This window comes from Salmo trutta, chromosome 18 (genome assembly GCF_901001165.1).
Source record: "Salmo trutta chromosome 18, fSalTru1.1, whole genome shotgun sequence".
Classification (NCBI taxonomy): domain Eukaryota; kingdom Metazoa; phylum Chordata; class Actinopteri; order Salmoniformes; family Salmonidae; genus Salmo; species Salmo trutta.
In genome coordinates, this window is record NC_042974.1 from 52212837 (window position 1) to 52240509 (window position 27673).

The following is a 27673-nucleotide window of genomic DNA, read 5'->3' on the forward strand; positions in this document are numbered from 1 at the left end:
TCTCTCTCTCTCAGGTTGATCACAAAAAATAGACTGCTATTTCAGACGTTTGTAAAGGTCCTGAGAACGTCGATATATGCCTTCTTCGGCGCTGACAAAAAAAAAGAAAAAAAAGAAAGAAATTGCCCACCACTGGGCACGAAATCATGATGCACAAAGTCAGAACATCTGCTTAGACCACTACACCACCACAGTTCCCAATGTGCTAGCAAGTCGTGAGAATACTTGATGATATCTGATGGTAATAGTGCCTCGTTTTGTATTATTTTGTTTTAAGCCGTCCCCAAACCATAACCCTAACCTTAACCACTCCAAATGAATATCTAAACTTAACCCTTTTAGTTGTGCCTGTTTTAACTCTGTAACCACGCGGAATTAACCCTGTAACCACGCGGAATTAACCCTGTAACCATGCGGAATTAATGCGTCGAAAATACGTTCATCCATAATACGTGGAATTTCAAAGGGAAACTATGAGATCTTGTTGCTCTCTCTCCCATCAACATGAATGAGTGTCAGAGAGAGAGAGAGAGCGAGACAAACCTTTAAAACCCTTTCAGAATGAGCACTGGCTTTTTATTTGCTCCATCCACTCATCCACTCACTCCTCCTCACCAAATTCACTTTTCTCCCCCTCCCAACACTCCTCCTTCTCTCCTTATGGTTGAACCAATTTCCCTTCCCCTTTTTGTTCTTATTACATTAGGAGATTTTAAGAGATGGTCCCTGTATCATCTCCTAGCTGAGAGGCAAGTCATGCTTAAGGCCAGATGGAATCAGCAGAGGCAAAGTTTCCAAAAACCCTCCAGAAATGATTTCAACGTCTTGCGGAATTCAAATAAAAATCAAATCACCAAACCAACCAAACAGCCTTCTTTAAAAAATGATTATAATAATGAACAACCTGAGTTGGTGCAGTCATGGCCCTGATCATGGTTTAGTCATCATAGGGTTAGAGTCTGGGTCACTGAATACGCAGTACATCATCAGTTTAGTAAATATAGTAAATATAGCCTCTGATCTGTCTAATCTGTCTGTATAAAGCACCAATGTCTGTCTGTCTGTGGCACTGAGATGGAAGGAGGAAAGGATGGAGGAGGTGGAGAAAGAAGAAGTGGGGAGGAGGAAGTAGGGAGGAGGTAAAGGAAGAGGAGGGAAGGATGAAGGGGATGTGTGAGAAGGAGAGGAAGAAAGAGGAGGATAAGGGAAGAGCTTACCGTTTGTGTAAGGGTTTGACACCTTTTTGTTTGTCATTACTCTTGCTGTTGCGTTGTTGACCTGTGTTCAGCGATAGAGATTAGACAGTTAGAGAACACACACACACACACACACACACACACACACACAGCAAATTTGAGATCAGAATTTTAACTCCCACAGTGTTAAATGTAACACTTTCTTAGAAATGATATGTGAAACACCGAAATAGTGTTAAACGAACACTTTTCAAGGTGTTCACAAACTAGCATCGCTAGAGTGTTAGTCCCTAACACCATGGGTGTTGCAAATTCCGACTTCAATTAACACTTTATTAGAGTTGATGCTGTTACACTTTCTCAGTGTTTGGGAAAAACACATGTAGTGTTTTTTTTTGGGGGGGGGGGTGTTCTTTTAGCGTTTTAGGTTGTATAACCATATTTCCCAGCATGCCTTTCAAGTGAATATGAGCGATACCCAACCATGACTGTATTTGTTAGTGATAGAGAAATGGTTGTTATATTCAAAAACCTACAATTCAGAAGACTTCAACAAGTGATTGTCTAAGTGAATGTTTTTAAACATTTTCTGACTGTAAATGAGGGTCAATGTACTGGCTCATGGGTAACAGTAGACCTGCAAGTCACAGTTTGTTTGTGAAATTAACTGAGTTGAGTAACAACACCAAGCAATGTTGATTCCGCTGTGATTAAAATAACACTTAATTTATTCACCACATGTGGAGTCAATTTATATCCCACTGGTGTTAACCCCACTCGAATCATCACTCAGATATGACACTCACACTTTTTAACATAAAGGAAAATTCCACCCAATATCTTTTGGTATTTGTTTCATTAGTCCATTGTTGGACATAGCCCCAAAAATGCATCATATGGGGATGATTTCTGTATTTTGAAAGTTACATATCTTGAAAACTTGATTTCTGACAAGCAAAACATTTTGGGACTATATCAACAATGGTCTAATGAAACAAAACACACACACACACACACACACACACACACACACACACACACACACACACACACACACACACACACACACACACACACACACACACACACACACACACACACACACACACACACACACACACCAACTGCACATCAGAGCATCATTCTTGCAGGCTCATAATATAGTTACAAGCCTACCTAGCAAACCATGCAGTAAGACATGGTTAGAATAATATATCGCCAGCATCATATGAACCAAAAACCTAAGTTAAAATCCTCTTAGATGTCTGAGCTTTAGTCTTCTTCTAAAGGAACCAGTATCCATTTTCTGCAAACATCTCTATCAATCACTTAGGGGCCTCTCATTCTAAACAGAAATGTTAAAGTTAGAGAAAAAAACTCTCTCTCTGAGGTTGCTGAGGGAAAAACAGCTCACCCTCTCGCCCTGTCCCTGGCAGCATCGAGTTGAGTTTAGCATGTTTTCCTAGCTTGCCTTGTTAGCGTTTCCCTTGGCTGCTAATTAGTGCTAATGGCTTTCATTTCCAATGGGCCAGCAGAGGTCATTTACCTTGAGGCTACGCTAGGCTATGCTAACGCTACCGTAGCCCGTGTCTGATGTGATGTATGGGCCCAGGTATTGTTTATACATTACATAGATTATCTTAATGGGGGCGGAAGGACGACGGACGTGAAAAAACACCCTGAGAGAGGGGGAGAGAAAGAGAGAGATATATAGAGACTAGGTAAGTAAGTGAGAGAGAGAGAGAGCGAAAGAGCGAGTGAGAGAGCGAGTGATAGAGAGAGAAATAACGTCTATATTTTTTGCCCTGGGGTGTGTAATATAAGCGGGGGTGTTTTGGATAAACAAGTGGGATTTAAAGCAACGTTGGCAGCACTTTGATACCCAGCGATTGAGTTAATTTAAACATGAGCCGGAGATGGAGAGAGAGCATGTGTACGTGTATTGAGAACAGCAAGAGCGAGGACTTCAAACTGGCGCATACATCAACCTCAAGTTTGTGGGGATCTGAGTGTTCTGCTCTGCTCCTTCAGTATCAAACACATTCTGATCTAATACACATGCCCCTGGTAAACACACACACACACACACATGCATGCAGAAGAGACATGTAAAGACACACACACGTGCGCACACACACGCACACTTACGGCTCAGAGTTCAGCATTCAGCATGCAGCGATCAAGGTGCAGCAGGCAGAGGGAGAGAAGGATGGTGGAGGAGAGAAGAGAGGGGGTGGTAGGCAAGCACCGTCAGGCAGAGGGAGAGAGAGAACGGGGGGGGAGGAAGGGGTGAGTAGAGGGAAAAGAAGGCACCTCTATTTTGCGTCCCTCTACGATTGTACCATTTAGTTTCTCCCGCGCACGGTCCGCATCTGCACTCGTTTCAAATGTTACAAACCCAAAACCCTGAGATCACCAGGAACGGAGAGAAGAAGGAGAGAGTGGGGAGATAGAGAGAGCGGAAGAAGAGGGAAATAAGCAGGATGATATAAGAGAGAGAAAAGGAAGAAGAAATAACACATGGTACAAGGTAAGTATCAGGAAGAGAAAGGGAGGTATTCAGCAGAAGAGAGATATGTGAGCAGGTTAGTGAAACTTGAGAAACACACGGTCAGAGTTGTGCTGAAGAGGAGAAGCATGAAAAATAACTAACACAGCATTCAGAAACACAACCTGATACACTCCAGCTCCCAACACTCCAACTGTATGTGTGTATGTGTGTATGTGTGCGTACACACGTTTGTTTACCAGGTGATGCACATTCACCTTTCAACAGTCTTGTGTGTATGTGTGTGTTAGTGTGAGAGAGATCTTTATTCCAAAGGTTTCTGAGAGTAGTCGTCCTTAGAAACATTTTGTTAAGGATCAGTTGGACATACTGTAATTGAATTAGTGGAGGGAGCGAAAGCCTGCTGACACACACACACACACACACACACACACACACACACACACACACACACACACACACACACACACACACACACACACACACACACACACACACACACACAGTGTGGTGCAATGGGAGAGGAGACAGGTGCTACACACTGGGCCTCACACAGCTTGTACAGGAGGCCCAGCTCACTCAGGGAGCCTTGAGAATACTACACAGCAAATTCTCTAGTGTACATTCTCCAATGTAAAAAAAAAATCATTTTACATTGAAAGTGTTGAGTCTGTGGACCCATACAGACATTGGAACAGTGTTAAATTAACATAAGGCTTAGCGTAAAGCTTTATTCAAATATTTCCCAGAGTTCAAGTAAATTGTAGTTACCACCCATGACTGTATTTCTTAGTGACAGAGAGATAGCCTTTGCGGGAAGTTGTTTTTGGGTGCGGATATCTTTGTATTTTTTTTGTGGGGGCTGAAAAAGTGTTTGTCTGTGCTACTGCTGGCTATATCGGTCCCTGCTAATACAGGACTAGTAAAGGCCCAGTTCACAACTTTTGAGAGATTTTTTTTTTATATATCAATATTTGTTATTATGATTTTTTTTCAGCAGCTATGGACAGAGACATGGTTGTTGCATTCAGCTCCGAAGCCTGCATTGAAATCGCTAAATAGTTACTTTGATGCAGTGTGCCGATGATTGTATCACTTTACCAGAAGCACATGATCAATGTTTTGTCGAACAACCACCTGATTGGTTTGATATTGGTTTCGGTGAAAGACAAAAAAGCTACCCTGCATAGCGTGCGCGACGTCATCTATAATAATTTGGCTGTTCTAAATGATTTGGACCAGCAGGTGCCACTACTGTACAACGTGTTGATCAAAGCCTCGCGTAATTAGCCTTTTTTCAACACAATTGGCTGGAAATACTCAATGCTTCAGGAAGCATAATTTCCCCATCACTAGCAAATATGTTATCATAAAAAAACAGACTTATTTGACACAATATCATACGGATTTCATGACGTCTTATTTTGAGAACCTAGTTTTACCCTAACACACGGGCCTGAAACTCATACACAAAACCACACCCAGCATTATCATATTTCCCTGCATGCTCTATTGCACATTGTGTGTGTACATTAATCGATTAATCTTATGCTGAACAAAGATAAATAACATAAATTTTTCTAAACTAATCCAATCAGTTAGTTCGAGTTTTTTTTGCATTCGTTACTGAAATGTTTGTTCCAGTGTAAATGCCTTAGCTAGTCGCTGCACAATGTTCCTAACCCTGACATTCATTCTGAATGCAGATTGTAGCCGAATAGAAATTCCAACTGTTGGATATCCTAACTGTGGCTGGATTCCAATAGGAGTTACACATCACTTTATAAACCAGCATAATGGGTTGTAAAATTCAACATTCCCAGAACTCCTGGTTGGATGTTTCCTGGAAATGGAACCAGTATTTATGGAAAATCTCTGAATTTTGCAACCCCCACTTACAGGCCTGAGGTATAAACTGGGGTTCAATTAAGTACCTATTGCTATATGTACAAAGGATGACCTTACAGGGTACCACTACAGCACCAAGTGTTTGTTCCCCTTCAGGAAAAAATCTAAACCCATTTTTATTCGAGCGTAATACAATTGCTTGAAAGTCATGGTTTACAGGCCACATCAGGTCTGCAAGTCAAATTATGGTGGCTTTTTTTTTTTTTACAATTTATTTTGAAAGGCAAGGCACTCTGGGAAATATTTGAATAAGGCTTTACACTAAGCAGTGAGTTAATTTAACACTGGAGAATTTGCTGTGTAGGCCTGTTCCTGAAGCTCACTCAGGAGGCCCAGCTCAGTAAGGGGGCCATGAGAGCCCCAGGCCTGACGGTGCAGCCCATGTGCAGCACACACACGTTGCAGCGGGGAGTTATGGTGGGAGCTAGGAGAGTTAACTGGGTCTGGGTATGAGAGCCATTAGATATGGCTGGTAAACAGCATGTTGGACAAGACAAGCCCCCAGTCCTCCAAGTCTTTTTAGCCTATGTCTATATCCCAAATAGCACCTTAATACCTATTTAGTGCACTACTTTTGACCAGTACCCATAGCACTAGAGAAATAGGGTGTCATTTGGGACATAGCCTATACAACCTATACATCCTGTGCTAGTAGGGCCCTGTAATTAATTGCCTTGGTAGATAATGTGTGTGAACCGGGCGCTTCCCACTGCGACGTGATCCTGTATAGGGGATCCCAGCCTATACTGCCTGATGCAAATAACACACAACTAATACATTGAAAGTGGGATTTGATGGCAAAAATTAATCATTTTCACATTTTGTGCATGCTGCAAGTTCGCCCTCTCTCTGAGTCTACTGTTTATTTTTATTTTTATCATGCACAAGTAATTAGCTTACACGAAGAGAGAGAGAGGAGTGGGCATTCTTCAAAGAGTGAAAACATATTGAATGCAAATTGAGAAAGCTTCTTATGGAAATACAATGTTTATTCATGCTAAGCTGTGTTAATTTCATGGTGAGCAGAAGGAGAGGATTGTGGGTAGTGGAATAATACAACCTGTGTTTGCCATGGATATCTTAGATTCTTCTTCTCGAATTAGATAAATCATCAGGAATTGTTTTCCGGTTCTTTTGGGGAAAAGGGTGTTTTGTAATTCTTCTTCTACATAGATGGTGCAGAAAATACAGACAATTTTTTTGGGAGGTTTGCAAATGTAAAAAAGAAAAAAAAAGACCTGTCTAAATGTACTTTCTGACAAATCTTGTTTGAGAAGTGAGTATTACTGTACCATGGAGTGGTAAGGAGGTGAGTTGGAAGATTCATACTGCTCAGTAAGTCAGGATTAACACTGTCAGCATGAAGCTTACTGGACAAGCTGTATGTATGGAAACGAGGCAAGTGTCAGTATTGAGCTAAATGGCAGCGTGGTACTGTATGTCACAATGTATGGCAGGAGGGTACAATAGGGAACGTTGCCTGAAGGCAGAGGAGCCAAAGAAAAGCCAAGTAATTATTACCCTGAGGAGGTAGGAACCTGGGGAGAGAGGGATGAAGAGAAGGAGAGAGAGCAAGAGAGGGAGAGAGAGAGAGAGAGAGAGAAATTAAGTGACACTAGTTACGCCACACTTACCTTGGAACCTCGCTCGTTAAAAATTATTTCCACGTCTAAAATCTTCCCAAATTGCTGCAGAGAGAGAGAGAGAGAGAGATAGAGAGAGAGAGAGGGGAGGAAGAGTATGAGAAAACGGTAGAGGGGAGGAAGACAGGAGAGAGAAAGAGAGAGAGAGGGAGAGAGAGAGAGAGAGGGTGGGATGAAGGGCATTAAAAAGGGTAGAGGGGAGAAAGAGACATGAGAGAGAGAGAGTGGGGGGGGAGTATGAGAAAAGGGTAGAGGGGAGAAAGAGACAGGAGAGAGAAAGAGAGAGAAGAGAAAATCATTAGAACATGTCACATTTGGCAGGAGTTTCGACCGGTTGGTTGCAGCATTGGCACGCTCCGTTACACAGTGAACCCAAACCTAATAAAAAGCACACAGCACCATACACCTCGAACACTGCTAAAACTAGACTGCAAAGGTCAAACACTCATCCCCCTGAATTAACAAACTCCTTTCATCTACTAACAATGAGATTCATAAAAAAGCCATTCACTTTTAAATGCTATGTTTCTTTCCCTCTCTCTCTTAATAAAAAATACACTTATTGTTCTGCGTCACGGCTATGGCTAGAAAGGCAATGTAATGTGAGCAGTAGCGTTAATGAGCATTGGTGTGTAAATCTGCATACTATAGCAAAGCTCTCAGCATGCACCAGTGGTCTTAATGACAGTCATCATCTTGTTTTCTTTCAACTGCCTCTCTCTGTGTCCCCTCCTGATAAAAAGCTATATGAACCTATTTTTAGAGGCCACAAGAACCCTTTCCCAATTAAAAAAAGAGAGAGATGGAATGGGAAATGAGGAGTGGAGGATTGGAGAAATGGAGGGAATAGCCCATCAAGGCTAATGATAAACCATACATTTGTTTATTATCTGGGGTGATGAATACGATGGTCGTAATTAGCTGTCATACTGGTCATCATCTCGCCTGGTCAACAGACGGTTGCCGGCTGGATCCTCTAGGCCGTTATCTGATCCCACTTCTAATGGCAGCAGGAGCAGTCTCCCTCTCCCTTCTCCCCACCCTCTTCTCCCCAGTCTCCAACTCCCCTCTCCCTTCTCCCCACCCTCTTCTCCCCAGTCTCCAACTCCCCTCTCCCTTCTCCCCACCCTCTTCTCCCCAGTCTCCAACTCCCCTCTCCCTTCTCCCTACCCTCTTCTCCCCACCCTCTTCTCCCCACCCTCTTCTCCCCACCCTCTTCTCCCTCCACCCTCTTCTCCCCACCCTCTTCTCCCCACCCTCTTCTCCCCACCCTCTTCTCCCCACCCTCTTCTCCTCAGTCTCCAACTCCCCTCTCCCTTCTCCCCACCCTCTTCTCCTCAGTCTCTCCCTCCCCTCTCCCTTCTCCCCACCCTTTTCTCCCCAGTCTTATGGAAATGCAGCCACAGCCTTGGTCTCCTCGTAACAAGACCTTGAATCAAGTAGTTGATTTCAATAAATAAATAAACATGGCATCTAATCTGAGGTAGTGCCAGCAGAGCACTGGCAAGGTCACCGTCTCACCGCGCTCCACCACACCTCACTCCGTATTATCTCCACCTCCTGTAAACGTCAATTGCCTGATGGCGCGTGAGTGGAGAAGGAGAGTCTCATTTCATACAAGCACATTTTCATCCACGTTCCCTTTCAGTGCTGCTTCTCCTCGACTGCCTTTAGACCTTTTCAAGAGTGGACATGAGAGTGGACATGAGAGTGGACATGAGAGAGGACATGAGAGTGGACATGAGAGAGGACATGAGAGAGGACATGAGAGAGGACATGAGAGTGGACATGAGAGAGGACATGAGAGTGGACATGAGAGTGGACATGAGAGAGGACATGAGAGTGGACATGAGAGAGGACATGAGAGAGGACATGAGAGTGGACATGAGAGAGGACATGAGAGTGGACATGAGAGAGGACATGAGAGTGGACATGAGAGTGGACATGAGAGAGGACATGAGAGAGGACATGAGAGTGGACATGAGAGAGGACATGAGAGTGGACATGAGAGAGGACATGAGAGTGGACATGAGAGTGGACATGAGAGTGGACAAGAGATTGGACATGAGAGAGGACATGAGAGAGGACATGAGAGTGGACATGAGAGAGGATATGAAAGAGGACATGAGAGTGGACATGAGAGAGGACATGAGAGTGGACATGAGAGAGGACATGAGAGTGGACATGAGAGTGGACATGAGAGTGGACATGAGAGAGGACATGAGAGTGGACATGAGAGAGGACATGAGAGAGGACATGAGAGAGGACATGAGAGTGGACATGAGAGAGGACATGAGAGAGGACATGAGAGAGGACATGAGAGTGGACATGAGAGAGGATATGAAAGAGGACATGAGAGTGGACATGAGAGAGGACATGAGAGTGGACATGAGAGAGGACATGAGAGTGGACATGAGAGTGGACATGAGAGTGGACATGAGAGAGGACATGAGAGTGGACATGAGAGAGGACATGAGAGAGGACATGAGAGAGGATATGAGACAGGAGTTGAGAAAAATCTATTGAGAAAAGCCTATACACACACTCTACCTCTGTCCACTATCCCAAACATACTAAACCCAACAACCATCTGCCCAAAAATACATTCATTTGGATTCTAAGAGGTAAGTAGAGGGTGAAAGGAGAGGTCAGTGTTTGTGGGTACAGTACATGGTGGTACATACACAGCCATGTGCACAGATAGGAGGCAACCTGTGCCCAACACATGCCCCTTTTCCCTCCCACTATATATATATATTATTTGTTTGTATTACGTTTTTGACGTAGTTGTTCTGAACCCATTGCCTGCGAGTGGAAGTGACGTGGTAGAGTTCGCCACCCTGTCCATTGTTTGCATCTGTTGGTCAGCGCTGTATGGAGCATGCCTGACTATTTCCCAGCCTGGCCTATACTGACATTACGCACACCCAGTATCCAAACATGCATGGCTTGAGATGCGGTTACCGGTCGTGTGTGTGTAGCTAGCTACCTAGTTAAAACATCAACAGTGCTGCCACAGCTGCATAACATTTGATTAACACTTGATTTACGTCATCATCAATATTAGTTCTGATTGGCTGATACGTGCAGCCGAGAGAGGAAGAAAGACATAGAGAGAAGCGGCTGCATTAACAACCCTTTGACCAACTCCATCCACTGGCGTAGCACACCTGCTGCTGCCGCAAGGCAGGGGGGCCCACGAGGTCTGGGCGATGCCCTGTACATACGGACAACAGAGAGGTCTGGGCGATGCCCTGTACATACGGACAACAGAGAGGTCTGGGCGATGCCCTGTACATACGGACAACAGAGAGGTCTGGGCGATGCCCTGTACATACGGACAACAGAGAGGTCTGGGCGATGTCCTGTACATACGGACAACAGAGAGGTCTGGGCGATGCCCTGTACATACGGACAACAGAGAGGTCTGTGCGATGCCCTGTACATACGGACAACAGAGAGGTCTGGGCGATGCCCTGTACATACGGACAACAGAGAGGTCTGGGCGATGCCCTGTACATACGGACAACAGAGAGGTCTGGGCGATGCCCTGTACATACGGACAACAGAGAGGTCTGTGCGATGCCCTGTACATACGGACAACAGAGAGAGGAGTAGTGCTGCAGCAGCGATTTGCAGGAGGAGAGAAGAAAAGTGGCCCTGTTTGTGGCCTGCCAGCCATCTAACTGCAGATAATCGAAATAAGAAAACCACACAGACCTCCCGAGTGGCTCATCACGCTCTAGTGACTCCTTGTGGTGGGCTGGGCGCCTGCAACACATTGACGCAGCTGGCTTCCGGGTTAAGCGGGCGGATGAATAGAAGCGCGGTTTGGCGGGTCATGTTTCAGATGACACATGACTCCACTTTCGCCTCTCCCGAGTCCGTTGTGGAGTTGCGACGATGAGAAAGATCTTAATTGGATATCATGAAAAAAGGGGCGAAAAAAACCAAAACAAAAACACGTCCCAGTTAACAACTGATTTGTATGTCTCACTCTCTTTTCCACTTCCATGTCCCTCTCCGCCCCTCTCCTTTCTTCTTCCTCAAAAGGACAAAAACACCTAATTGGTGGTCGGCTTTGTGTGTGTGTGCGCGCGCGCGAGAGGCGTTTCAACTGGGCTTAAGGCGGGCGAGTGGGAAGGCTGTGGGATCATTAGAGACACAGCAGAATGAAAGAAAACCTCCACTCTTCCTAATGACTGGGATGAAAGCAACGGTTAATTGTTGTCTACAATGGACACGTTATTTCATTCTAACTAATTACCTTGTCAGACTAAGGGAGGGACGGCGAGAGAGAGGCCGAGAGGCTGTGTATCAGGTTGCATGGACACACGCGCGCACACACGCGCATGGTTGCACACACACACACACACACACAGCCTTGTCCCGCCTTACTCAGCAGAAGCGCAAGCTCAATGGAATTGATCACCTGGTTGATGGAAGAGAGACAGATGGGGAGAGAGAGAGAGAGAGAGAGAGAGAGAGAGAGAGAGAGAGGTCTGTGCTGTAGCATGTTAACTCAAATCAAAGACAGTCCCGTCTTCCCCTATGTAAAGCTTGTCTGGTCGCCATCACTTTCTTCAGCCAAGCGGTCTCCTCCACTTCCTCTCTCTCAATCATTCCTTCTTCATCACTTTCTTTCGGCAGGCACTCTCCAATTCCACACAGCAAATTCTCCAGGGTTGACTCAACACTGACCGTGTTAAATTTAACACTGGGCCAATGTGTATATTGGTCCACGCCCAGTGCTGAGGCTGTTATACAGTGTTATGGAATTAACACTTATAGTGTAACGCAATAACCCCTCCTTTAGTATTTCTAAGAGTAGGAAGTGTATATAGTCTGCACCAATGCTGTTATGCAATAACACCTAACGTAGTATTTTTAACCATTACGCAAATAAGTTAGTATTTCTTTAAGAGGCCACTTGGTGTTGATTTACGGACATAACAACATTATTTGCAACTGTTTAGGGTCACATGCCCTTATGTAAGACTTCAGAACAGGCAGCAGACACACTCAAACATAACCATAGACCAGTTAAACTGGTACAACACTTCTACTCAGGGGTGGCCAAAAATAACTAACTGAAAGCCAAGCCCCCACCAAGCCATGTCTCAATATCATTTCCCAGTGTGCCTTGCCTTTTCAAGTGAGTAACCACCTATGACTGTATTTGTTGATGACATGGCTGTTGAATTCATTCATTTTCTGTCCTGTGGCCTTCACCAAGTCAGTTAAGTGAATAGTATAATTAAAATGTAACTGTCCAAGACAATACATGTCTCGTAAGGCCTTTTTTTTCTTTTAATCAAGTTACCTGAAAGTCTTTCGTAAAAGGCCACCTCCAGCTTGCAAGTCACATTATGCTGGCTTGCAAATTGATGAATAATTCCTATTGAAATCTTGCCAGAGTTAGGATATTCAACATAATTTGGCCACAAACTGCATTCAGAATGACTGTTAGGGTCATTAACATTGAAAAAGGAGACTGACTAAACCATTAAACTGGAACGACCATTTCAGTAACGGGTGCAATAAATCGCACTAACTAGATTAGTTCAGAATTTTTTTTTTGCGAAAAATCGTATGTAATGTTAAAACTGTACGTTATTTATCTTTATGTAGCAAAATATTAATCAAAACACTCATCAAAAAATCTACCTGCAGTAGAGCATGCTGGGAAATATAATAATGACGGACATGTTTTTGATGCGAACGTTTTACTCTCCACAGAGTAAAACTAACACAATCACACTCTCACACTCAACTCTGGTTATAAGCACCAACAGTGTGGTTATTTTACACCAATGAGTGTTAATGTAACACTTACAGAGTTCATTTAACACCTGAATCAACACCAGAAATGTTACACTGAAAACCAAAATCCTCCTCTCTCCATCCCTCGTTCTCCATCCCTCGTTCTCCATCCCTCGTTCTCCACCAGTCGTTCTCCTTCACTTTATTCAGGCAAGCACAGCAGCACTTTCCTCCTCCACTTCCTCCTCCTCCCCCTCCCTTCCTCCTCAATTCACATTCATCCATTCTCTCACAGCTGTTGCTCGACTCAGTCTCCTCCATTAGTTCAGATTAAAGCTGTTTTCGTTGCGAGGAGCAGTAAATCAAACACACACTGCACGTTGTATGATCGCAGCGTGATGGTGCTCCTCATATACTTAGACTGGTTAGCATCGTAGCGTCCTCCTCTCATAGTGAATGACTTGTTTAGCCCAACACACTGTAGAAGCTGATGATGCTAACAGTTTATACCTGTGCTAATGGGCCTGGGGTGCAGATTAAATGCACTGTAAACAAAGTGATGTGTGTGTGTGTGCGTGTGTGCATGTGTGTGTGTGTGTGCGTGCGTGTGTGAGAGAGAGAGCGAGAGAGAAAAAGAGCGGGAACTGCTCCTTAACAGGCAATAATAAAGTATTCTTCTTGCTAAATAAACACTGTAGTAAATTGACTTTAATCAGGCCACTAATGAATTGGCATCAAGGGGAGACTGCAATAGAAGCTCTGGGTTTAGCTGTCCTATCTATCCCCCTCTGATACCATTACGGCACACATGTTCATCTCTACACTGATTTGTTATTGTAAATTACATGGAGGGATTAGAATTACACACAATCTCAAAGGCCAAATGGTGGAGCAGGATGGAATGGAGCCTTGTGGAATAAAATGGCTAATCAGAACGTAAGAAGCTTCCGACTGACATGATTCCCTGTTCTGTTAGGAATGCTGCTGCAGCACGATGGAAAGATGGGGGTTCTCCCTAGAAGGCTGGGGCTTCTAAAAAGGTGATTAGGCAGAGGAAGGAAGGTATCATTAAAAGTCCATTAGCGGACCTGTGATGTACGCCTCGCTCCTCGAGAGAGAGAAACACACGCACGCACACACACACAGACTGCTGAGGTGGGCCAAAGGTGTGTGTGTTGGGGGGAGGTGTGTGTGTGCATGCGTGGATGGGCATGTGTGCGTGTGCGTGTGCACTTGTGCATGCACACACTACAGTAATGACTAATTTAGGACCCTACCTCTGGGAGTGTGACAGGAAGAACCCTCTTGCGGCTGGCTCTCTAAGTGTCTGGTTATTAATTAAACATAGCAATGGCACTGGGGACAGTATATTAGCCTGTTTCTCTCAGTGTGGTGCAAAATGAACAGGCTCCTGAAGCGACTGGGGCACAGCTAGGGTCTAGTGGAAGCCATTCTGGCTCCCTGTGTCATGCAATATTCATGTGCTCCTTTGAAATCAGAAGAACTGACAATGGGGAAAATTGGGGGTAAAACCCCCGCTAATACTTTACATCTGAAGCCTAAGTGCCTGGTGTTTTGAAATGTTGAATATCCTATTTCAGATCATTTCCGAGACATGAAAGCAGCACCCAAACTTCCAGAGTTTCCCAGTTGGATAGTTTCAGAGTTTCTGATCTTCTGAGAGAGCTATCAAACACTTTAATGGTAAAGGAGGCCTCAATGCATGTAGGGAGATCTCAACCCCTCGCTGATATATCCAAGGTATTAAGCTTTGGTTTCATCCCAAATGGCATCCTAATAGTGTGCCATTTCGGATGCAGACGTTGAGATTAGAGATCTCCGACACGCCGTTGAGCGAATGAGAGAATTGAATCAGTGAAGTGGGGCTTTGAATCCCAATTATCACTATACCATTAAGCCCTCATGCTCATCGTTGTAATTTCCTCCTAGATGTGTTTTTCTAATTATGAATTAAACTCAAATAAGTTTGGGTAATGAACCCCTGCTATTTTATTCTTTTCATACATTCCCTCTTTTTGTGTCCGCGTCAGAGATGTGCAAAATGTTTATTGTTATGTATCTTGTTTCAAATGCAAGAAACTCCAAAGACCAATGTATCAAAATACCTTTGCAAAGCATTGTAGTTTGATAAAATGCCAGTACATGGATGTCTTTACACGCCTTCACTAAAACAACATTCCAAGTAACGGTAACACATTTGTTTTACTTGCTATGACTGTGATATGTGGTTGTTTATCTACCTTAGTTGAATGCATAGACTTTAAGACACTCTGGATAAGTGTCTACTAAATGTCCAAAATGTAAACGTAAATGTGAATATGAACAAGAAACACTGGGTGTTGTTATTGGCCTTGTTTTATATTAAGGACTCCATTCAATCTGTAAAGATGATACAGATTCCGCTAAATAAATATTTAAGTCGTTTTCTATTTAGCCAACATATGCAGAGTTTACCGTGAATGCAATCTCGACTAAAGTGAGAAAATTGCCTTTAAATTTCAATCACGCTGTAAAGCTGAACTTCTGCGATGTGGATTGAATAGAGCCCTAATACCCAGCATGCTTTGCAAGTGTTCATATTTACATATACATTCACATTTTGGTCATCTAGCAGACACTCTTATCACACCATAGTGCCATCAGACTTCTGATACCAATGCTGGGTGAGAGGGGGCCACACAATTGTGAAACGTTATATTTGTATTTTTTATAGAATAGTATTTTATTTATTTTTGAAAATACAAATTATAGGTCTCGATGTAGTTCAGGGCGGTGAAATACAAATTAGAAATTAGTCAAAAGTAACAGAACTACTACCCATCTCTAGTCTGCCTCGTGTAGAAGCACCGACCACACAGCTGAGTTTTTAAACTGTATTATTATTATTTCTGTCCATTTTCTGATAAGGACCTAAATTGTCGCAATAAGGACCATTAAAAAGAATCCACTAAGAAAACACTTGATTGCTGCATTATTCCCTTGGTTATAACTTCCTTGTGTGACTATGTTACAATGCCTGGTCATTACCTTCACTTTTGCTATAATGGAAGGAAATTCCATTTGCTATAATGCCTGGCAATGCCTGGCCTTTGTTTGCATTGTGGTGGTGCTCAAGCGGAGTCGTAATGGCAGATTGAGCCAGTCTCTCATTGCAGCATTTACAGGCAATGGGAGAGGGCGGTACTAGAGCCCATTGTGGGAATGGCAGAACCCTGATGGAATCTGGGCTGCAGCGCTTCAGCCCTGCCCACAACGATTAATCCTTAAAACTGGACCATCGACAAAGAGGTGTGTGTGTGCGTGCGTGCGTGCGTGGGTGCGTGCGTGTGTGGGTGCGTGCGTGCGTGCGTGTGTGTGTGCGTGCGTGGTTGCGTGGGTGGGTGCGTGCGTGGGTGGGTGCGTGGGTGCGTGCGTCCGCGCGCGTAAACTCTGAAAAGCTTCTACATTCCCTTCGTATCCTATCCCACCACCCTAGAGACAATCGAACAACCAACTAACCAAACTGCTTAACTGCCTTGTCTGCAACTGTAGTATTGAACCAAAGAACCAAAGTGGTTAGTTCACTTTTCAAGCCGAAACTTGCCTGGGAAATCTAAAGTGGACAGTTTGAGATGCTCACTTTCTAAAGTGCAAGAAAAAGGACTAAACATGTGACTTTGTTTTGATTGACCAACTTTTCTAGCCCAGTCCTCCTGACACCAAGTCTTCGGGGCCTATGTCAGTGCGACCCACTGTTAACAGGGTTAGACGCGCTCTGAGCATCGCTGATTGTAGTGAGTGCTAGCAGATTGTCTGTCTCTTCTAATCCTTCTCTCCTCTCTCAGTGTCTCTGGTTAATTGTGGTGCAGAGCTCAGTGACTTGGAGACTTCAGTAAGTGACTGGGGAGTGTTACTGGAGAGTTAGGAGTCCCAGGCCTTCACACATTCACACACGCACGCAACAGATGTTCCACTCCATCTGAGAAGCCAGGGGACCAGGGGAGAAATCTCCAGCCTCCTATTATATAAAAAGTTAGTGTTGAGTGTAGTGTATATATATATATATGGGCTGCCACCAGTAAACACTGTACTGTAAAGACTGGTCTGGTATTAACAAGCTATAGAGCTTCAAACACTATGAGGGGATTTCCATGATACATGTTTCTATTTCTGGGCCATTAGGGAACGGTCTGTCAGGGGGTCTCTCCTCTCTCTTTCACTCTCTCTCCCTCCTGCATGGCCTGCTGTTTGTTTCTTTCTGTCCTCTCTCGCTGTGTGTCTTTCTTGTTCTAGCCCCTGTGTTCTCTGTCTTTCTTGTTCTAGCCCCCTGTGTTCTCTGTATTTTTTGTTCTAGCCCCTGTGTTCTCTGTATTTATTGTTCAAGCCCCCTGTGTTCTCTGTATTTATTGTTCTAGCCCCTGTGTTCTCTGTATTTATTGTTCTAGCCCCCTGTGTTCTCTGTATTTATTGTTCTAGCCCCCCGTGTTCTCTGTATTTATTGTTCTAGCCCCCCGTGTTCTCTGTATTTATTGTTCAAGCCCCCTGTGTTCTCTGTATTTATTGTTCTAGCCCCCCGTGTTCTCTGTATTTATTGTTCTAGCCCCCTGTGTTCTCTGTATTTATTGTTCAAGCCCCCTGTGTTCTCTGTCTTTCTTGTTCTAGCCCCCTGTGTTCTCTGTATTTATTGATCTAGCCCCCTGTGTTCTCTGTATTTATTGTTCTAGCCCCCTGTGTTCTCTGTATTTATTGTTCTAGCCCCCTGTGTTCTCTGTATTTATTGATCTAGCCCCTGTGTTCTCTGTATTTATTGATCTAGCCCCTGTGTTCTCTGTATTTATTGTTCTAGCCCCCCGTGTTCTCTGTATTTATTGTTCTAGCCCCCTGTGTTCTCTGTATTTATTGTTCTAGCCCCTGTGTTCTCTGTATTTATTGATCTAGCCCCTGTGTTCTCTGTATTTATTGATCTAGCCCCTGTGTTCTCTGTATTTATTGATCTAGCCCCTGTGTTCTCTGTCTTTCTTGTTCTAGCCCCTGTGTTCTCTGTCTTTCTTGTTCTAGCCCCCTGTGTTCTCTGTATTTATTGTTCTAGCCCCATGTGTTCTCTGTCTTTCTTGTTCTAGCCCCCTGTGTTCTCTGTATTTATTGTTCTAGCCCCCTGTGTTCTCTGTCTTTCTTGTTCTAGCCCCCTGTGTTCTCTGTATTTATTGTTCTAGCCCCTGTGTTCTCTGTCTTTCTTGTTCTAGCCCCTGTGTTCTCTGTCTTTCTTGTTCTAGCCCCCTGTGTTCTCTGTATTTATTGTTCTAGCCCCCTGTGTTCTCTGTCTTTCTTGTTCTAGCCCCCTGTGTTCTCTGTATTTATTGTTCCAGCCCCCTGTGTTCTCTGTATTTATTGTTCTAGCCCCCTGTGTTCTCTGTATTTATTGTTCTAGCCCCCTGTGTTCTCTGTCTTTCTTGTTCTAGCCCCCTGTGTTCTCTGTATTTATTGTTCTAGCCCCTGTGTTCTCTGTATTTATTGTTCTAGCCCCCTGTGTTCTCTGTATTTATTGTTCTAGCCCCCTGTGTTCTCTGTATTTATTGTTCTAGCCCCCGTGTTCTCTGTATTTATTGTTCTAGCCCCCTGTGTTCTCTGTATTTATTGTTCTAGCCCCCTGTGTTCTCTGTATTTATTGTTCTAGCCCCCTGTGTTCTCTGTCTTTCTTGTTCTAGCCCCTGTGTTCTCTGTATTTATTGTTCTAGCCCCCTGTGTTCTCTGTATTTATTGTTCTAGCCCCCTGTGTTCTCTGTATTTATTGTTCTAGCCCCCTGTGTTCTCTGTATTTATTGATCTAGCCCCCTGTGTTCTCTGTATTTATTGTTCTAGCCCCCTGTGTTCTCTGTATTTATTGTTCTAGCCCCCTGTGTTCTCTGTATTTATTGTTCTAGCCCCTGTGTTCTCTGTCTTTCTTGTTCAAGCCCCCTGTGTTCTCTGTATTTATTGTTCTAGCCCCCTGTGTTCTCTGTATTTATTGTTCTAGCCCCCTGTGTTCTCTGTATTTATTGTTCTAGCCCCCTGTGTTCTCTGTATTTATTGTTCAAGCCCCCTGTGTTCTCTGTATTTATTGTTCAAGCCCCCTGTGTTCTCTGTCTTTCTTGTTCTAGCCCCCTGTGTTCTCTGTATTTATTGTTCTAGCCCCCTGTGTTCTCTGTATTTATTGTTCAAGCCCCCTGTGTTCTCTGTATTTATTGTTCTAGCCCCCTGTGTTCTCTGTCTTTCTTGTTCTAGCCCCCTGTGTTCTCTGTATTTATTGTTCTAGCCCCTGTGTTCTCTGTATTTCTTGTTCTAGCCCCCTGTGTTCTCTGTCTTTCTTGTTCTAGCCCCCTGTGTTCTCTGTATTTATTGTTCTAGCCCCTGTGTTCTCTGTATTTATTGTTCTAGCCCCCTGTGTTCTCTGTATTTATTGTTCTTGCCCCCTGTGTTCTCTGTATTTATTGTTCAAGCCCCCTGTGTTCTCTGGATTTATTGTTCTAGCCCCTGTGTTCTCTGTCTTTCTTGTTCTAGCCCCCTGTGTTCTCTGTATTTATTGTTCTACCCCCTGTGTTCTCTGTCTTTCTTGTTCTAGCCCCCTGTGTTCTCTGGATTTATTGTTCTTTGCTCTCTGTTTCTTGTGCTCATCAAACATGCACAAAGTCTGTGGCAGGGAGAAGAAGCTAGCTGGCTCTGTGCTCTACAGTCATACTGCATGCCTGTGGGGACTTCTTGGTCACTTTGTTGGAATAAGAAGCAGTCGCTTCGGAAACAACATGACAGACTTGCACTAGTTGCTACTCCAACTACATAGGAGTGGGTACACGTTGATGTTTGGGTTGTAAGGCCACAGGCAAGAAATGCAGCTCAAGACCGGCAGCGTTGTAGATCTTTAGAACTATGCTCCTCCAGGAACAAAAACAATTAAGCAGGTAAGAAGAAGTTGCCACTAATAACTCACACAGGGTCAGATATTTCATTCTAAGATATTTATTAATCATTTTTCAAAGCCTTTCACAAAGCAGAGAATTAAAAAAAAAACTATTCTAGAATCATTGTGTAATTCTAAAACAGCCCTGTGAATGAACCGTGTTCTGCTCTGAGAACCGCTACAACAGTCTTGGGAATTTAAACAGGTCTAGTGACATGTCCTCTCTCTCCAAGGAACGGTTAAGGACGACGGCCCTGTAACGCCCCGGAGATGAAAGATTCATATTTGTCTCTAATTTGAAGAGGAGAGGGTATGTGGAGGATAGGACGTGAATCATTTAGGCCTCCTCTCTAAAAGGTGTGTCCCGGGCCCATACATCTTTAATGGGGACAGTCTCAAAGTGGCACTTGATGTTCCTGTAGAGCTAAGAGTAGATGGGAGGATTACACAACCACATGCAGAGAGACTGAGACGTGGTCGGCTCAACAATGCGGTCCCAGACTGATGTGTTTTGTTAACCATTGACAGGTCTGTGCGTTCTGAACAGTGAGAACACACAATCTGGTATGTACACCAACATAGCCACTGATCAGGACTCAATCCCAGGTCCAGCGACTGTCAAGCCAACACCTTAACCATTATGCCAAGAGGGCCAACCCTTTGACGAGTCGCTAGGTGTTGGGTTAAGGTCGCTACAATATATTTTGTGTGTAATAGCTAGCTACTCACCCCAAACATTTGCCTGAGGTCTGGGTCTCTGAAGCGGAAAGGGATGTTGGAGACATGTAACCGTTTGGGCTGCTGCTTCTCTGATGAATCACACTGCTGCAGGTGGAGCTGATGGGAGCCCTCCGTTTGCGCAACCTCTTCTGCCTGCTGGAGGGAAACACAGACCACAAAAAAATGTGTTCCTGGCTTAAAGAACACTGGAATCTTGGGTATTGTAAAAATGAAATGATAGAGTGGAGTTTGGGTGGTTGGAAAATAGAGAGTGTGAGCGTGTGAGTGTGAGAGGGACACGAAACCTCACTAGTCATAACTCATACTGTACACTCTAAAGCACCTTGATTGAAGCTAAAACACTTAAACATGATAATGCAATACCAACCAAATCACAGTGGTTTTTAATAATAAAGAAACATTTCATATTTAACTGCCTCTGTTCTCTAAGAGTGTGTGAATATGTCTTAGACAACATCCAGAATGGCACCCTATACCCTACATAGTGCATTACTTTTGACCAGAGCCCTATGGCTCTGGTGAAAAGTAGTATGCTATATAGGGAAAAGGGTGCCATTTGGGACATAGCCTAAGAGTGTGTGAATATCTTAGTCATACTGTAGGTTAGTGTGAGGGTCAGGTTGGAGGGGTCATGTATTTGCTATTCTCTCTGCTCTCCTGGCATTTGTATGTGGCACAGGAGATTAGGAAAGCTGTCTGGGAGGAGTGGACACAGATATAACGACCTAAAAAGGTCTAGACTACAGCATATATTACAATTAGATAGAGAGATGGGGAAGGGGGAGAGAGAGAGAGAGAGAGAGAGAGAGAGAGAGAGAGAGAGAGAGAGAGATTAAGAAAGTGAGAGAGAGAAAGTGATGGAAAGTAAGAGGAACGATGGTGAGAGAGGTATAACGACAGGAAGGAATTGACGGAGAGAAACGGAGGGTGACATAGCATTAGAGAGAGGGAGAGAAGTAAAGAGAGAGAGAGAGAGAGAGAGAGAGAGAGAGAGAACTAGGGATTCATCCAGACATCTTCTCATCCCTCAGACCCAGTGTGATCATCTGTCCATCACTGGCAGAAAGTGGCAGCGATAGGTCTCCGGGAGGGACGGCCCTTTGAGGTGTCGCCGTGACAACCTCCATTTACTTCACAGTTATCAGAGTAAGCATGACGACGAGGATCTCTGTTACCAACACCCGGGGGACCACTCTAAACAGGCCCTGAGATAAGACAGAGACACGCCGCTGGGAAACGGAGTTCAATTGTGGGGAGGACACCAGTGGTGGCTAGTGGCACTTTAACTCAGCTCATATTAATGGCTTGAAACATGGTTTCTTTGAAACATTTTCATTCACTACATTGCAGCCATTATTATGAGCCATCCTCCCCTCACCAGCCTCCTCTGGAGGACAGATATCTCAACTTAAGCCTTACCTGAGATGAAACTACCAGGTGGGTTTATACTATCAGAAGGAAAGCCTTCTACTGTCAATAGGTAGATGTTGAATGAACTCTTTTTACTTTGTTCTTGTTGTAAATGCTCCACCCTATTCTCATATGAAGGAGCAACTAGGAGGGAGGCAGAACAAGAGAGAGAGAGAAAGGAAGGAAGGAAGAGAAAAGACAGAGAGAGAGAAACAGAGAGACAGAAGGTGAAAAATAGAGACAAAGCACGAGAATGAGAGCGAGAGAGAGCGAGCGAGCGAGAGAGAGAGAGAGGACGCTGGAGGAGTTCATGTACATAATTAATTAGGATAACATTCAGGAGGAGGGATGAAGAGATGAAGAGATGATGTCAGCTAAACATCCCGGGGTTCAGAGCACGATCAATGAGAGAGAAGTGCTGAAGGCAGCGCCATTGATACAGACAGGAGGAGAGAGGAGGAGGGAGAGAGAGAGAGAGGAGGAGAGAGGAGGAGGGAGGAAGAGCGGGAGGGGAGAGAGAGAGGGGAAAAGAGAGGGAGAGGAGAGACAGAGAAGCGGTGCTGATTGAGCTTCTGTCTATCCTGGTGGTTGCGTGTGAGTGTGAGTGCTAAGTAGAACCATACAGGATTCTTTGGTTTGTCGCCATAGGATGACATTTGAATATTTTAGTATTTGAATTACTTCTGAGTATTTTGTCATTTGTATTACACTGGGCTGAACTACACTCCAATGTATTTTGTATTTTATAAATACTGTAATTTGTATTTTCGAAATACAAAATACTTGTCCATACAATTTTTGATAGTGGTTCACATTTTGTGGCACCCTTTCACCCTGCATTGGCATCAGAAGTCTGATAGCACCGTGGTGTGATAAAAGTGTCTGCTAAACTAACGAAATATAAATGTATATGTAAAAATGAACAATTGTGAAGAATGCTGAGAATTATTCTAATGAGCTCCGCCCCGAAACATTACACAGTGTGCTTTGCAGTTAATTTTGGTATGTTCATTTTCACATAGCTAATGTTCGCTGGCTCACTAGCTAACGTTACCTGCATAATCTTACTATTTGTATCTCAGTGCTATTTGCTTAGCTAGCTAACATTGAACCCGGTTGGTTAGCTACCTGCAAATTCATGCAGGGTAGTAACGTCATGAGTTGTGATTATGGTTCATTGTTTACCTAGCTAGCTATTGGTCTTAACAAAGACTCCAGTATGCAACTAACCATTTCGGGTGCGTTCGTTAATTCAGTCTAGGAATCTACTCCGATTTCAGAGCACTCTCGTCTGTGTGCGCCAGAGAGCGCAGAACAACCGATGAATTTACCAACGCTCAACACCAGTTGAATATGGCTGGTGTCAGTAAATGTCAGTAAACTCATCGGCCAGAGCGTCCACTGTGCGCTCTGAATGCGAAACGCTCTGAAATTACAACCGGAAAATCTGACAGCACAGTTGCAGTCACCAACACTCTGGTTAACATAACAGCCTAACCAGCTCTGCTATGGCGAGTAATGTTCAGTGAACTGTTCTCTCTCACTTAGATGTCTGGAAGTAGCTAGCAAGTTAGCTTGGGTGCTTGACTGCTCTTGTTAGTACATTCAGATCATCCCTTAAAGAGATGGGTGGGGTTAAAGTTTCAAAGGGTGTGAACGATGCTGAATGGGTGTAGACAAAGAAGGTACCAAAACAAAGCAATAGTAGTACCAAAACATTCAAAGGCCATTTTCTCAAAAGTGAGTTTACAAGTTTATCAACTTTCAAAGCAAAATTACTTTCCAATTGTTCCTCAACTGTAGTGTATGATATCTCATTTTGTAGCTCTGAGTCTCTACTTTTATCTAATGTAAAATACAATTTTAGATTTTGTTACATAAGACCGATTTCAGCCGGTCGATCACGTCTACATTTTGGTCATTTAGCAGGCACGCTTATCCAGAGTGACTTGCTCGGCTAAGGTAGTTAACCTGTCTGGGCTAGGGGGCAGTATTTTCACGGCCGGATAAAAAACGTACCCGATTTAAACTGGTTACTACGAGAATATGCATATTATTAGTAGATTTGGATAGAAAACACTCTGAAGTTTCTAAAACTGTTTGAATGGTGTCTGTGAGTATAACAGAACTCGTATGGCAGGCAAAAACCTGAGAAAATTCCAAGCAGGAGGTGGCCTGTCTGAGAATTTGTAGTTCTTCTTTTGATTCTCTATCAAAACTACAGTATCTGTGGGGTTACGTTGCACTTTCTAAGGCTTCCATTGGCTCTCTAAAGCCTTCAGAAAGCGGATTGAGGCGTCTTCTGTCTCTGGGCAGAGTATAGTAGCTCAGTTTCTCAGTGGTCTGTCTGATGACAAAGAGATTGGATATGCGCGTTCCCGTGAGCAGTTTTTTCTTTTCCTCTTTGAATGAATACACTATTGTCCGGTTGGAATATTATCACTATTTTACGAGAAAAATACCATAAAAATTGATTTTAAACAGCGTTTGACATGCTTCTAAGTACGGTAATGGAACATTAAAAAAAATGTTGTCTCAAAATGCGCTTGCGCGTTACCCTTTGGATAGTGACCTGAACGCACGAACAAAACAGAGGTATTTGGGCATAACTATGGATTATTTGGAACAAAAACAACATTTCTTGTGGAAGTAGCAGTCCTGGGAGTGCATTCTGACGAAGATCAGCAAAGGTAATACAATATTTCTAATACTAATTCTGAGTTTAGTGTGCTTCGAAGTTGGCGGATGTCAAAATAGCTAGCCGTGATGGCTGAGCTATGTACTCAGAATATTGAAAAATGTGCTTTCGCCGAAAAGCTGTTTTAAAATCTGACATAGCGATTGCATAAAGGAGTTCTGTGTCTATAATTCTTAAAATAATTGTCATGTATTTTGTCAACGTTTATGATGAGTAATTTAGTAAATTCACTGGAAGTTTTTGGTGGGAATGCATGTTCTGAACATCACACGCCAATGTAAAAAGCTGTTTTTGGATATAAATACATTACAGTTTATTTTGATACAATGATCTTTAAGGTATTTTGTATCTGTATTTTGTCATTTTTGCCCATCCCTGCCCATAGGGGAACCTTGTTGGTGCTACCTAGAACCCTCTTGGGTTCTTTATAGAACCCCCTGTATATGTTTCTACCTAGAACACTATGACAAGTTCTAACTAGAACCCTCTATGAAGGGTTTTTACCAAGAACCATTTTATCATGTAAAGGTTCTTCCTACAGCCCTCTATCAATGGTTCCACCATCCTTGTTAGCCTTTAGATTTTCATTATTTATGACAATACATTACATACAGTGCATTCGGAAAGTATTCAGACACCTTGACTTTTCCACATTTTGTTACGTTACAGCCTTATTCTAAAATGGACTAAATATATTTTTTCTTCATCAATCTACAGACAATAGCCAATAATGACAAAGCAAAAACTATTTTTCTTTTTGCACATTTACTTAAAAAAAAACAGAAATATCACATTTACATAAGTATTCAGACTCTTTACTCAGTACTTTGTTTAAGCATCTTTGGCAGCGTTTAAAGCCTTGAGTGTTCTTGGGTATGATGCTACAAGCTTGGCACACCTGTATTTGGGGAGTTTCTCCCATTCTTCTCCGCAAATCTTCTTGAGCCCTGTCAGGTTGGCTGGGGAGCGTCACTGCACAGCAATTTTCAGGTCTCTCCAGAGATATTAGATCGGGTTGAAGTCCAGGCTTTGGCTGGGCCACTCAAGGACATTCAGAAACTTGTCCCGAAGCCACTCCTGCATTGTCTTGGCTCTGTGCTTTGGGTCGTTGTCCTGTTGGAAGGTGAACATTCACCCTAGTCTGAGATCCTGAGCGCTCTGGAGCAAGTTTTCATCAAGGATCTCTCTGTACTTTGCTCAGCTTATCTTTCCCTCGATCCTGACTAGTCTCCCAGTCCCTGCCTTTGAAAAACATCCCCCATAGCATGATGCTGCCACCACCAAGCTTCACCGTAGGGATGGTGCCAGGTTTCCTCCACATGTGACGCTTGGAAATCAGGCCAAGAGAGAGTCCTTTAGGTGCCTTTGTGACAAACTCCAAGCGGGCTGTGCCTTTTACTGAGGAGTGGCTTATGTCTGGCCACTCTACCATAAAGGCCTGATTGGTGGAGTGCAAGGCCCATCTCCCCCGATTGCTCAGTTTGGCCTGGCGACCAGCTCTAGGAAGAGTCTAGGTTGTTCCAAAGTTCTTCCATTTAAGAATGATGGAGGCCACTGTGTTCTTGGGGACCTTCAATGCTGCAGAAATGTTTTGGTACCCTTCCTCAGATCTGTGCCTCGACACAATTCTGGCTCGGAAGTCTACGGAAAATTCCTTCGACTTCATGGCTTGGTCTTTGCTCTGACATGCACTGTCAACTGTGGGACCTAATAAAGACAGGTGTGAACCTTTCCAAATCATGTCCAATCAATAAAATGTACCACAGGTGGACTCCAATCAAGTTATTGAAACATCTCAAGGATGATTAATGGAAACAGGATGCACATGAGCTCAATTTCGAGTCTCATAGCATAGGATCTACAGTGGGGGAAAAAAGTATTTGATCCCCTGCTGATTTTGTATGTTTGCCCACTGACAAAGAAAGGATCAGTCTATGATTTTAATGGTAGGTTTATTTGAACAGTGAGAGACAGAATAACAACAAAAAAATCCAGAAAAAAGCATGTCAAAATGTTATAAATTGATTTGCATTTTAATGAGGGAAATAAGTATTTGACCCTCTCTCAATCAGAAAGATTTCTGGCTCCCAGTTGTCTTTTATACAGGTAACGAACTGAGATTAGAAGCACACTCTTAACCTGTTGGGGCTAGGGGGCAGTATTTGCACGGCCGGATAAAAAACGTACCCGATTTAATCTAGTTACTACTCCTGCCCAGTAACTAGAATATGCATATAATTATTGGCTTTGGATAGAAAACACCCTAAAGTTTCTGAAACTGTTTGAATGGTGTCTGTGAGTATAACAGAACTCATTTGGCAGGCCAGAACCTGAGAAGATTCCTTACAGGAAGTGGCCTGTCTGACCATTTCTTGCCCTCCTTGATCATCTCTAAAAAAAACAGGGGATCTCTGGCATGACGTGACACTTCCTACGGCTCCCATAGGCTCTCAGAACCCGGGAAAAAGCTGAATGACGTAATTCCATTCCCAGGCTTTAACACACTAGCGCGTTTGGCAGGTGCTCTATCAGAGGGCCATCAGACTGAGGCTCGTGCATGAGGGGATAGCATGCTTTTACTTTCACTCTCTTTGTAATAAAAAACGATTTCCCGGTCGGAATATTATCGCTTTTTTACGAGAAAAATGGCATAAAAATTGATTTTAAACAGCGGTTGACATGCTTCGAAGTACGGTAATGGAATATTTCGATTTTTTTTGTCACGAAATGCGTCGTGCTCGTAACCCTTATTTACCCTTTCGGATAGTGTCTTGAACGCACGAACAAAACGCCGCTATTTGGATATAACAATGGATTATTTGGGACCAAACCAACATTTGTTATTGAAGTAGAAGTCCTGGGAGTGCATTC

At 43.6% G+C, this 27673-nt stretch overlaps 1 protein-coding gene across 5 annotated transcripts in view; it reads right to left on the minus strand.

Annotated features, from left to right (window-relative positions):
- Window positions 1–27673, minus strand: part of LOC115153505 (RNA binding protein fox-1 homolog 3) — a 735146-nt gene that overhangs the window by 31307 nt on the left and 676166 nt on the right. For 3 of the 5 annotated variants that reach the window (XM_029698999.1, XM_029699000.1, XM_029699002.1), the window contains 4 exons: window positions 20683–20829; window positions 7248–7301; window positions 3510–3602; window positions 1218–1278 (listed from right to left, as the gene is read on the minus strand). In XM_029698999.1, coding sequence (XP_029554859.1) covers window positions 1218–1278; window positions 3510–3602; window positions 7248–7301; window positions 20683–20829 — 355 coding nt within the window. The remainder of the gene's footprint in view (window positions 1–1217; window positions 1279–3509; window positions 3603–7247; window positions 7302–20682; window positions 20830–27673) is intronic. The other 2 variants (XM_029699001.1, XM_029699003.1) reach the window with 2 other exon arrangements.